Source organism: Bos taurus, chromosome 15, assembly GCF_002263795.3.
Source record: "Bos taurus isolate L1 Dominette 01449 registration number 42190680 breed Hereford chromosome 15, ARS-UCD2.0, whole genome shotgun sequence".
In the NCBI taxonomy this organism is placed as follows: domain Eukaryota; kingdom Metazoa; phylum Chordata; class Mammalia; order Artiodactyla; family Bovidae; genus Bos; species Bos taurus.
The window spans coordinates 65923925-65936970 of NC_037342.1; the positions used below are offsets into that span (position 1 = coordinate 65923925).

Genomic DNA, 13046 nt, shown 5'->3' on the forward strand with positions numbered 1-13046 from the left:
TTCACGGTTCACATATTGCTGAAGCCTGGCTTGGAGAATTTTGAGCATTACTTGACTAGCGTGTGAGATGAGTGCAATTGTGCGGTAGTCTGAGCATTCTTTGGCATTGCCTTTCTTTGGGATTGGAATGAAAACTGACCTTTTCCAGTCCTGTGGCCACTGCTGAGTTTTCCAAATTTGCTGGCATATTGAGTGCAGCACTTTCACAGCATCATCTTTCAGGATTTGGAGTAGCTCAACTGGAATTCTATCACCTCCACTAGCTTTGTTCGTAGTGATGCTTTCTAAGGCCCACTTGACTTCACATTCCAGGATGTCTGGCTCTAGGTCAGTGATCACACCATCATGATTATCTGGGTCATGAAGATCTTTTTGGTACAGTTCTTCTGTGTATTCTTGCCATCTCTTCTTAGTATCTTCTGCTTCTGTTAGGTCCATACATCCAATTCTTAATATGCAAACTGCATCATCCTATCCAGCTTACTTCAGCTTGCTTTTCACTTCATACCTCTAAGTATATAGGCATGTGATATATACATATATATATCTTCTATATATAATCTATATATCTATATATTACCTATATATTTATATACAATCTATATATACCTGATATATAGATTATATATAGAGGATATATATATGTATATATCACATGCCTATATACTTAGAGGTATGAAGTGAAAAGCAAGCTGAAGTAAGCTGGATAGGATGATGCAGTTTGCATATTAAGGATTGGATGTTTACATTGTCTCATGTTACATGTTCCATGTCTGTCTCAAAAGACCCCAAAAGTGAGTATTTTTAGAGAACAGGATTGAGCTGAGAGACAATCTTTTATTTCTTTATGCTACTCTGTAATATTAGAAGTTTGGGGGTTTTTTGGTTTGTTTTTTAATAAGGCCACATTTTTCATTATGGGAAAAGAGCCACTAACCCAAAGGACAAAAAGTTTTTCTTTTAATTGTTTAAGATAATCTATTTGACAGTGGATAGTAAATTCTTCATACCCCCTTATCTAGCTGATATATTTCATGTGCCAATTGTAGTCTCTAAATGTAGATTGAAAACAATCAGTGTTGCCTTACCCATTTGCTGGAAATATACACGATATCTATCTGCCATTGTAAATAAGAGACGTGTAACTCTTAAAAACAGGTAAGGAAGGAAGGTTTCGATGTTGGTTGCTTTACCTTCTGTTACTCTATAACTGGGCCATTTGAACTGAGTTGTCATGCTAATAAAAATACACACACATTGATAACCGATGTCCTGGTCTCAAAGCAGACCAGGTCTCACCCGCTGTGAGAAAACAAGTGGAAATACCCGCAGAGGTATAATCTGCAAGGCCTTGGATTACATACAAAAGTGCTCTTTCGTCTCTGAACATATCTGCATATTTACCAAGGGAACAGAGCAGAGAAAAGCCAACATACAAGCGCTCTGGGCTGGAGGTTGACAGAACGCATGGCTTCTTGAATCAACAGAACAAGGCAGTGGATGTTCCAGAAAGGGATGACCCAGTCCCCTGCCTCCCCTCTTCCAAGGCAAGGACTCCACGAGAAACAACAGTAGCAGGAGCATAGAAACAGCCGCTGTGAACGCTGGAACTATCAGTAATAGCTAGACTCTGGTTCCTGGGATATTTATCTGTTGATATTTCTGGCCCCTTCCATTCGCTAGAACAGGTTTCCCTTTCTTGGGCATCAATTTGAGATAATCAGGCTCCTGTTGGACCAGATACCTTTGGAAGCTCTGAGTGATGAGAAGGGTTAGGTCATCTGTCTTTGGGGGCTGTGTGGGTCACAGCTAGAACCAAGGCAGTGACGCCTGCTAATGCTTCCCAGCCTTGCCCACCAGAATCCACCTGCCTCCCTATTGCCCAATGGCACCCTCCTTTTAAGGCACAGTATTTTATTACAGATGACAGTTTTGTGGAGCCTGGATATTCAGATGGAAAGCAACGGAACCTCTCTCAAACATTTGAATTTGGAGCTAACAGTGGATGCTGTGGTGAGTTCCCCTGAAGGCCCCCACGTTCAGGACTGAGGTGTTTATCCCCCCAGCTGCCGGGAGTGTTGGTAAGTGACAATGCTTACCAACTCTATCTCTGTCTAAGGCCTTGCCATGTCTTCACCCAGGGCCAGGCCCACTGCCCGAGCACAACCCAATCCAGAGGCGGGTTGTTCTAAGTGGTAGAGGTTTCTTTTCTCTCCATTCAGGACCTTTCTGCACCAGAACTTCCTGAAGGATGAAACAGGCACTTTGTTGGACTGTTTCAACTGCTTCCTCTGCTCCTCCTTGCTCCCTTGTCTCTTCTACAAGGATTTATTCTGAGAAGTTCTTTCAATAAATTTCCTGCACACAAGTCTCCATCCCAAAGTATTTCCCAGGAAAGAACTGCAACAGGTCCTCAACCCCAGTGTATTAATGTCTTGAAAAGACTGCAAATTTTGGTCTTCTCAGACTAAGACAGAAATGCCTGCAAATGATTAGTTCTTCGTCGAAATGTTAGCAATTAATCATGATGGAAAAATCAATGATCCCTGCAATGCTTCTGTGCTATGATGGTTTTACTAATGTCTGCTGATGGATGACTTTGAATCCCAGGAAAACACTAGGGGAACAGATTCAGTCTATAATTCCATTACACTCTATTCTCTTCTTAGAAATTAGTCCAATATTTACTTTTGACACTTCCTCTAGACCCTGTGTTGCATTTCAGTATAAAAAGTAACAGCTGAACCCATCCCCCAGACCTCATCATCCCTTTAGCATGTCTAAGCGTTGTCAGTTGATATTCATCCATTTCACTTCTAGACATATTAACCCAATTTCGCTTTGTTCACATGGACTTCTCTAACAAAGCTGGTTATCAGATCATAACTGTCTTTTTACATGAATACTGAGATTAAAAACAAGAGCTTCCCAGATGACTCAGTGATAAAGAATTCGCCTGCCAGTGCAGGAGATGTGGGAGACAAGGGTTTGATCCCTGGGTCGGGAAGATCCCCTGGCAGAAGAAATGGCAATCCATTCCAATGTTCTTGCCTGGAAAATTCTATGGGCAGAGGAACTGAGCGGCCTACAATCCATGGGGTCACAAACAGTCAAACACGACTGAGTGACTAAGCACAGGAGGTAAAAACAAAACTACAATTTGGTCTACAAACAAAAATACAATTTTGCCTGATACCTAATTGAGAAGAATGCTTTCCTTCTTTTATCTGTTTTCTTTTACCTTATCTCCCTTCGTGCACTGCAACTGCTTCTTCTATTTGAAAATCTCTAGATTAATGTCTACAAGCTCAGGTCTAACCATCATTCTCAGTTGCCTAACCTTATTCCCACTTTGTTTCAATGGCAGTATTTTCTTTTGACTGTCACACCTCTGTTCAAAGATAAGTTCACTTCTTTTGGTCACCATTGCCATCCTTCTTGTGCGTTGCCTCTTAAATTCTTGATTATCTCTTCTTGCAAGGACACTTGGCCATCTTGCTTCCTTTGATCAAAATGATTGGAGCAAACAAATGAACAAAGGACTATAGACAAGTGGTCATGCCCTGTACTGTTTCAAAGCTTGTGAAATTTTAATAAAATGTGAATTAATTGCAAAATGTGGATACTATGAAACACAGTGGAAGTAGCAGACAAAAAAACAGGTACCCAATTACAGTGTAAAAGCAAAATATCTCTGTTCCCCCATCTGTAAAATGAGCATAGTATTTCATAAGTTTTTCAAGGACTTAATGAAATCATATATGTGTAGTCATATAGACTTGGAATTCCAAGTTCAAGAAAATGGTCATATTTGTATTTGTTTATGGTGATATCTGAAGAAGGCAATGGCACCCCCACTCCAGTACTCTTGCCTGGAAAATCCCATGGACGGAGGAGCCTGGTTGGCTGCAGTCCATGGGGTCGCTGAGGGTCGGACACGACTGAGCGACTTCACTTTCACTTTTCACTTTCATGCATTGGAGAAGGAAATGGCAACCCACTCCAGTGGTCTTGACTGGAGAATCCCAGGGATGGGGGAGCCTGGTGGGCTGCCGTCTCTGGGGTCGCACAGAGTCGGACATGACTGAAGTGACTTAGCAGCATGGTGATATCTGTAAACAGGGCTTCCCAAGTGGTGCTAGTGGTAAGCCAGTGCAAAAGATGCAAGAGACAAGGGTTTGATCCCTGTGTTGGGAATATCCCTTGGAGGAGGAAATGGCAACCCACTCCACTATTCTTGCCTGGAAAATCCCATGGGCAGAAGAGCCTGGAGGGCTACAGTCCAAGGGGTCTCAAAAGAGTTGGACACGACTGAGCACACACACACATATGAGAATCATCTCACGAACACCAAAAAAATATATTTGGTGGAGACATTTTTTAATCAAAAGAGAATGGGATCCTGTGAGAATTGAGATTCCCTAAGGACCAAAGGGACTCAAACAGCCAGTCTGGACCAAGTGCTGACATTTACTGCCACCTACTGGACAATCAGCGAACTGTGCCACTCTTAAAAATGCACAGAAATACATTCTCTGAGGGTCTTCCCAGGTGCCTCAGTGGTAAAGAATCCTCCTGCCAACGCAGCAAGACATGGGTTTGATCCCTGGATCAGGAAGATCCCCTGGAGGAGGGCATGACAACCCACTCTAGTATTTTTGCCTGGAGAATCCCATGGACAGAGGAGCACGTCAGGCTACACCCCATAGGGTGCAAAGAGTTGGACAGGACCAACTGAACATACTGTAACAATACACAACATACACAATTGTAACAATACGTAACAAGAGTTGGACAGGACCACCTGAACATAAACAATTGTAACAATATGTACAATTGTAACAATACACAACATATACAATTGTAACAATATGTTACAATTGACTGAACATACACACTCTCTGAATGATTCTTCCTCAATTTAAAAGGCATCCCCAGTCATCACTGTCTGCATATGTTGCAAAAAAAAAAAAAAAAGAAACAAACAAATCAAGGACATCAGCCACACTCCTAAGGAGCTAAGAAAAGTAGCTGGGTTAGGAAATGGGTAAGTGAAGTCACAGCCCTAACCAGCCACGCTTGAAAATCACATAAGAAAGAATAAATTCCAGGGCCTGCTAAATGCTCCACTACATTTGCCACTAAGAAGTGTATTCTCAAGGCTCGATATTCCAAAGGATTGAACCCATGTGGTCGTGCACTGGGCTGTCTCAAAGCACTGCATCTGATAAGACCATGCTATTGGTGTCTGGACAACCAATAATTACAAAGGAACTCTTCATTAAGAACACAGTTAATGGAAACAAAAAGAAGGGAGTGTTTTGAAGGGATTAACAAGAAAAGTAGCCACAACTGCTAGACAGCGTCATACCCTGAGAAGAGAGACACCAAGCTCTCTTGCTCAGTAGCTGCCTTAGAGAAGTAAGGGGTCAAGCAAGAAACACGAGCAACTGGTCTCAGAAAAGACTGTGTCCAACCTGGAGAGCACATGGCCTGTCTTGGGGGACAGCCACTCTTCATCCCCAGCTGACTCTTCCCACCCTCCACCCCTGTGGGACCAGTGTAGCCTAGCGGTTAGAGTCTGGGTTCCACAGCCAGGCTGTCCGGGTTTAAAATCTGGCTTTGCCACTCACTCGCTGTAAAGCCAACAGCAAGCTGCTTAATCTTTCTATGCCTCAGTTTTCACACCTGCGAAATGGGGATAATAATAGTCTTTTTAAATCACATTGTTGTGGGGATTAAATCAATTTATACATGCAAAGTGCTTAAGCAACTGTAGGGCTGTTAAGTATTTCAATAAGTGATACCAAGACAAAAGGGCTGGTCCTTTATTATCAGATTTCCCAACATTTGGGAGAAACCAGAATCAACATTTTTTTTTTTTTTAGGTGAAACATTGTTTAAGTCTAAGCAAACTATTTAAAGGTTTTCAGAATCCTGTATGACCCAAAACATATATGTCTGTGGGCCACCTATGGTCCACGGGCATCCGATACCCCAAATCTGCTGCTATGGGAAGAGCGGAGCTTGGGAGGCAGACAGGCCTCCACCCACTTCCACCTTGGCCACCATCTCCGGGATCCTTCAGGCACAGGGGCTGGGAAGCTGGGGTGGCAGGGGCACATGATGGGAAGTTCCATGCCAGATTACAAAGACTGAGTGACAGATGGCACTCCTGATGAAATGTAACAGAAGAAAGTCCTCTTGGTTTAAATGAAGCCTCTAATATGCAGGGTTTGTAAGTGGGGGAGTGGGGGTTGTCCCTCTCCTTGTCCCCATGGACTTCATTCAAGGTCTTTAACACACACCACCACCTATTCTACTGGGACCCAGATGGGCAAATCCAGCCGCCAAAATAGAGTTCATTCCATTTTTTCTGATTATTTTATTTTTTTTTTTATATTTTATTTTCTTTTTTAACTTTACAATATTGTATTGGCTTTGCCATATATCAACATGAATCCGCCACAGGTATACACGTGTTCCCCATCCTGAACCCTCCTCCCTCCTCCCTCCCCGTACCATCCCTCTGGGTCCTCCCTTTTAAAGGACAGTCCTTGCTCAATGAGTCCATAATCTGAAGCAGCTGCTGAGACTGCCAAGAACACCAGACGGCCGTTCAGCAGACAGCCATGAGAAATTAAATAGATCCACGAATGAAAGATAAGTAAATAAATATCAATATCATTGGAAAACAGCCATTTAAATTAAAAACAAAAACAAAACAAAAACACACACTAAGGAAATGAGGTATCCTTTTCTGAAATTTAAGGATCTACCCCTGCCTTTATTCATTCCCCTTTCATATTGCTGGCCTATTGTCTTTTCTGCCATCATCTGATGCCAACCAGACAGATTTATAACGAGATGTGGGTCCTTTTCTATTCTACTGACAAATCTGCAACCCATCTGCCTCCAATCAATGATGGAGCACGTGGAGATGGAGCAATGAGATATTTTTAAACACTCCTTTAATTAATTCACTCCAAGGACTTGGCCGCTTGGTGAGGTGAGGGGTGAGGGGCAGACAGAGGGAAGAGAGAGCAAGCTCATGATCTGGTAAATAAAGAGATTTGCCGTAATCTGGATACCTAAAACCCTTGCTATGAAACATTCTGCTGGCCCCAACAAGCTGTTAAGGGTATGGGAGAGAAGAGAGCAGGCAAGGCGGTGTGTGGCATTTGTTTGCTTTTTCAAACTCCCAGAACAAGTTCTGAAAATGCAAACAAAACTAAAATTTCATCTTGAGAATGACTCTTTTGCCTACTATTACTAGATTTGAAATGACCAGTGTCTGGTTTGATTAAAATAAGTATAGCAAGTGATTGAAATGAGGAGATGTAGTTGGTTCCAAGAGGAAGCAAGTCCCAAGGGGGGAAAAATCAGCATGAAAAACAATTTAGTTTGCCTTTAAAAGAGGGAAAAACCAGACATCTGGGCATTGTGTGATACAGCCGTGGAGGAGGGTAAGTAGGCAAGATTTTCACTGAAATCAACCTTTCTTGAGCTTCAAACTGTCAGTTTTGCAATCCTGGATCTGTATGATTTATGGCACACTGACCCAGAAATCTCACACCTTGCTGTTAAATATTGCCTGTTTCTGTACCCCAAGCACTGCCATCTCTTAAAGATTTTTCCTTATCTGACAATTCCCTTAAATCCAAAGCCAGGGGAGACAGCCCCTAATCATGTTGCATTAGAGAAGAAAAGAAGTGGCCATTGATACTGATGGGCAGAACTGTTTCTGGTTTTTAACATCTTGGCTTTTTCCATATCACAGGCTTCATTTGGTTTTAGAAATTGTTTCATGAGAATTAAGCTTTCAATCACTCACAAGAGGCGATCTTAGTAAACGTGAAATGGCTTTCTTATTTGAGTTTCACGCATCTTTATTTTACCCAGGGAGGCTGATTTTATACTCTTGAAAATGAGAAATTAAAACTGCATGAGGCAGGCAACATGCAACCCCCTCTGGACCCTACACCTATGCCCTCCGTTCCTTTTTCAATAAGTCTATTCTGTGGGTTCTTCCTCCCGCTGACCTCAACTTCACTCCCAAGGGGAGGCGGGAGAAGGCAATTGTTACGTTTTGCTTTTTGTTTGCTTGAAATAATAAATCCAGTGGTCCCTCTTGCGGGGCTTTTCTGCTGTCAGCAGCTTTCTGTTTTGCTGGCTTTCAAAGTCAAATTGAAACCCAAGCCCTTGCACTTGGCTTTTGCTCTGACCCCTTGGCTCCTGGGAGCTGATCAGAAGACAGATCGCCTTGGGTCCATGACATACTTGGTAACCTAGCCATCTCCCACCCCTAGAATGTATTTCTGAAATGCCTGCCACTACGCATCTGAGGGCTCCAACATAATTCAGTATATATTGGACACTAGCCAGTCTAATACTAATAATCTCTTCCCAATTTGGATCAGGACCAAAACCATAATTCTTAGCCAAGTCTGAGGACTCAGAAAGACAGAATCCTCAACTATCAAATTAGACACTGCTTTGCAGGAAAATGCCCCCCAGGGTCTAGGAACTACCAAAGAGTCCATGTAGAGTCTTCCAGAAGCTGGATGCTAATAATCCCAATTCCAAACAATCATAAACCTCACATAACCAGATCGTGTTTGAGTATGCTGTGCAAAGGCAATAATCAAGTGCACAGGCTGATAATGAGAATATTCCCAAAGGCAATTTGCACAGTGTATGCCAAAGTTTCAAAAGAAAGCTGGTAATATCCTGTGCCAGACATGCCTAGCACACTCTTCCATGATAACTGGTATTTCCAGATGGTAACTCTAAAGTTGGGTCAAGTCCTGGAATCTTCCCGGAAAGATGATGATATATTCTATGTAATTTTATCCTTAAAGTTCATCCTCATTGGACCGCCTATTTCACAGTTACTGGAAGAATCAAATGTGATGATGACACGAAAGAGCTTTGAAAGTGAAGTGCTAAACAAACATAAGATGTCACTATGGCTTCTAATAATTCTTTCAAAATTGGTAATCTGCCTATGTTGTTGACTGTAACTACATCACCAAATAAATGGTGACCAGAATGGCCAGTTTGCCATACAGTTCCATTCCCCAAACATTCAGGATCAATCGAACTCAAAATACATATATTGAAAGCATAAGACTCTGTTGCTATTTTTTGTTTCCTTCTCAGCAATGTTTGTTTCAAGGAAACAGCTTGACATGGGCTAACAAAGGCAACCAACCAGTCTGTGGATTCTCCGTGAACTTCCCTTTACAAGGTACATTAACTAAAGGCATCAGAAGAGGCAAGAGAATCTCACTAAACCATATGAACAGTCTACTAATCAAAGTCTTACATCTTTGGAGCCCCCACACACCCAGAGTGCCCACCACGTAAGGTCTACCCAACAGGTGCTGAGTCAATGCATCTGGTGAAAAGATGGAAGAAAGGAAGAGAAGAAAAAAGGAAAGACCAGGGCTTCTGAGAGTGTCACCTGCTCATCAGTATTGCTCTGAAATGATAAAGGGTCAGAGTTCTTTCTCTATTTGTTTCCCAGTCTTTCAAATTTTCTCAGTTCCTCCCTAAATACAAATACCTTTGACCAATCTTTTCTTGACAATAGCACAGGGCATAATACCTTACTAATAGAATGTGAATCCCTTCTGCTCTATACTTAAATCAAATAGAGAGTCAAATCATTTGGCAGCTCTCATTTAGGACAAAGGTGAGATAAACACCACTTGACTGGGGGATTCTTGTTGTCTTAACCTCTCCCTTTACTATCTGGCCATCAAATAAGGATGCAGGACTTGAAACACTGCCATCATCCATCTTTTTCACAGATGTTGTCCAACCTAGCCCTTACAAGCAGGGGCAAATCTAGAAGGGACCTGAAAGCAGCCAGTAGTGCCTTTGTATCTTTTCTAATATGAATGACTAATTAAACAGGCAAAAAGACTCTGAGGATGAGGCATATTAACATTGAACTCTAGAGATCTGTGTTAGAACAATGTACTGCCCTCCTTGTACACAAACCTCTTTCCAGAGCATCGGTTTGGAGAAGAAACAGTCAAAAAGGTCCACACAGCTGAACTGTTAGGACGAAAAGAGAGGAGAAATCTCATGCTACAAGATACCAGCTGCCCCCCACCCGCTTTGGAAGGACTCCAGGGGCCAGAAGGACTCCAGGGCCAGAAAAAAGATGGGTTCCTTTTCCTGGACACAGAGCAGACAGTTTCAGAAATATTTGTCCTTCCTTGGAGGTTGAAGTTTAGAGATCTAACTTTGGGGCTGCTTTACATGTCTACTTAGTGATCGATTTTCCAAAACAAGCCTGCAGAGTTGGTAAAATTTGTTAGAAGCCCTGGAAAGCTCTGGCACCAGGGATGCTCCACCTGTGCTTAGAGGAGCCCCTGGTACTGGCTTGCCACTTAATATGGATCCAGTGATGCCTTGCAAGAGGCTAGTGCACTTTTGTGAATGGACCAAAGGGCTGAGCTCCCCAACCAGTCCTTTTATTCTTACTCAGACTCTACCAATCTGAGAGACTTCCCTGGGAAATACTGATCCAGGGACCTAGTTTTGGACCCTTCCTTGGGCTTCCCTTGTGGCTCAGCTGGTAAAGAATCCGCCTGCAAGGTGGGAGACCTGGGTTCGATACCTGGGTTGGGAAGATCTCCTGGAGAAGAGAAAGGCTACTCACTCCAGTATTCTGGCCTGGAGAATTCCATGGACTGTATAGTCCATGGGGTCGCAAAGAGTCGGATACGACTGAGCAACTTTCACTTTCTTTGACATAGGAGTACTTAAGGGTTTCTTGCAGCTAAATCTCCTTCCTGGTAAAGAAGCTGCCCTTATTATCAGCGGGAGCATTCTCCATCCAACTGCAGCCTCAGGAGGCAGGAGACAACTGCAAGACAGCGGGGAGAATCGGGGAAATCAACGCTCCCCCCGCTGGAATTTGGGGACTCCTGTCCCTCCTGTCCTTGCCCGAAGCCACTTATTTTCCCGCCTCTTCTCGGGAAGCACCCAAATCTTTTCCACGCTTCCTTCAAACTGGCTAGGGAGATTCCGCCATCCAGGGACAAGGAGAGATCAGAGCAAACTGGGTATCTGCTCTGCGACTCTGCAAATCTGACATTCAAGGCTGCGCGCGCTGGGCTTCGCCCCGCCCCAGCCCGGGTCCCAGTTCATTCATTCCCGGCCGGTCCCCACCTTCCATCCGGCGCCGAGCTCCAGGCGCTGCTTCGCTCGGCAGCGTCTGCCGCTCTTACTGTGCCCAATCCCTTATTGTTTGCAAATCTCAAAAGTAACCCCAAGAGGATTCTTCGTCACTCTTTTGCACACCTCCACCGAAACCTTTTTTAATTAAATGAAACAATCCTCTGTCTCTCGCATCTTCAAAGGGTTAAGCAGCAAGCTTCGCGAAAGAAAATCAATATCCTCTCCACCATCCCACCCCCAGCCCAGCCATCGCTCCGTCACGGTCTCCGAGGCCCGGCGCCGGCGTCTCTCTGTTCTCATCCGGGATAGGGAACCGCCACTCCGCGCGCGCGCCGCCCCCACCCCCATCCCCTTGCCTGCCGGTAGCGAGCAAAGCCCCCCTCACCCTTCAGTGGATGCCATGTCCTGGGGTAACGCCCCCTCCTCTTCGGCACTATCCGGCAGCGGCGGGCGTGGAGTGAGCGGGAGCCGGGGTGAGCGCACGAGTGCAACAGAGCGCAGTATTTAAGGGGGGAGCCTCTCCCCGCCCTTCCACCCCCCTCCTGGGTAAGCCCTTTAGCGCCTCAACGCGCGCAGGAGGCTCCAGCCGGCTCTAAGCCGCGTCCCCGCTCTCCGCCGCGCGCGTCCCGCGCTCCCTCCGCCGGCCTCGGTGTCGCTTGGCTGGGTGCTCTGGGTGGAGGGCGGGGGAGTGGGGGTGCTTGGAGGGTGGCTTCCCCGAGAGAGCGCCGCCCTCGGGCTGCAGGAGGGGGCGCTGGACGGCGTGCAGCGGCCACCTGTATTTGCTCCGGGGCTCGCCGCGTGGCGGAGCGCGGGCTCGGAGGACGGTGGCAGGGGGGAGGGCGGCGAGTGTGTGCGGTGGGTGTGCAAGGGAGTGGGTGCGTGCGTGCGCGCGTGTGCGGTGTGTGTGTGCGCGCCAGGAGAGGCGGTGGAGGCCCCTGCACCCTGGCTCGGCGCCGGCCGGGGAGGGATTGCAAGGTTTAGCCCCGCCGGAGCTGGGGATTTGCAGGCGATCCCTCTCTATTTTCGTCGAGAGCTGACATCACCAGGGCAGCCGCCTCGGGAGACTCCTTTAACTGCCGCCCCCTCGCCCCCAGTCTCTAGACGCGGTCCCTCCTCTGCCATCCCTCCGCCCCCAGCCTCTCGCCATAAATTAGCCAAATAAGAAAAGAAGCCCGGCTGGTCTCCCGGGAAAGCCCGGGCTGCCCGTGGCAGGAGCCCAGGATCTAAGGAGTCGCTATTGTTTCCCCTCAAGCCCGCGTGGCCCCGGGTCACCCCTCGCTGGGCACAGCGCTGGCCACGTCGCGGAGACCTGGGATGCCCCTCCGTCCTTGCCTCCCTGGAGCAGCCCCCGGCACCTCGCCTCACTCCTTGGTACACCCGCTCGGGCTCACTTCATTCCCAAGCTCATCCTCACCGGCGGCACACCCACTCCATCCTCCCACGTCCTGGGTACCAGGCCTAGCGAAACCCAAGCGGCCGAAACACATGAGTGGCCACGGCCGAAATACAGCCCAGCTGCGCACCTCCCTTGCCTCGGCCCGAATAAATCTCCGGCCTTCAATTATGCATCGGGATTAATATTAATGCAGCTCCCTGGGGCGGCGGGAGGGTACGGGATTGGGGGCGGGGGGGCTGTAGGTGTTTTTTTTTTGTTTTTTTTTGTTTTTTTAAGCCAAGGGAGGTCGGCCTCGGGGGCGCTGGTGGTGAAGAAGTGGAGAGATGGTGAGGCAAGTAGCGGGGACGGGTTTCCACCCACTCCACTCTGCTCATAGTCGGCTTCTGTGCCCCGGGGGCGGCGTGCGGAGACAGATGGGCTCGGTCAAGGGAGGGTCCGAGCCTCCCCGCCGGCT

General features: G+C 46.3%; 1 protein-coding gene across 1 annotated transcript in view; it reads right to left on the reverse strand.

Moving 5' to 3' along the window:
- Positions 1-12726, reverse strand: part of SLC1A2 (solute carrier family 1 member 2) — a 169834-nt gene extending 157108 nt beyond the window's left edge. The window contains exon 1 of the mRNA XM_002693523.7: positions 11582-12726. Within this exon, the coding sequence (XP_002693569.2) occupies positions 11582-11598 (17 nt within the window). The 5' untranslated portion in view covers positions 11599-12726. The remainder of the gene's footprint in view (positions 1-11581) is intronic.
- Between the last annotated feature and the right edge of the window lie 320 nt (positions 12727-13046).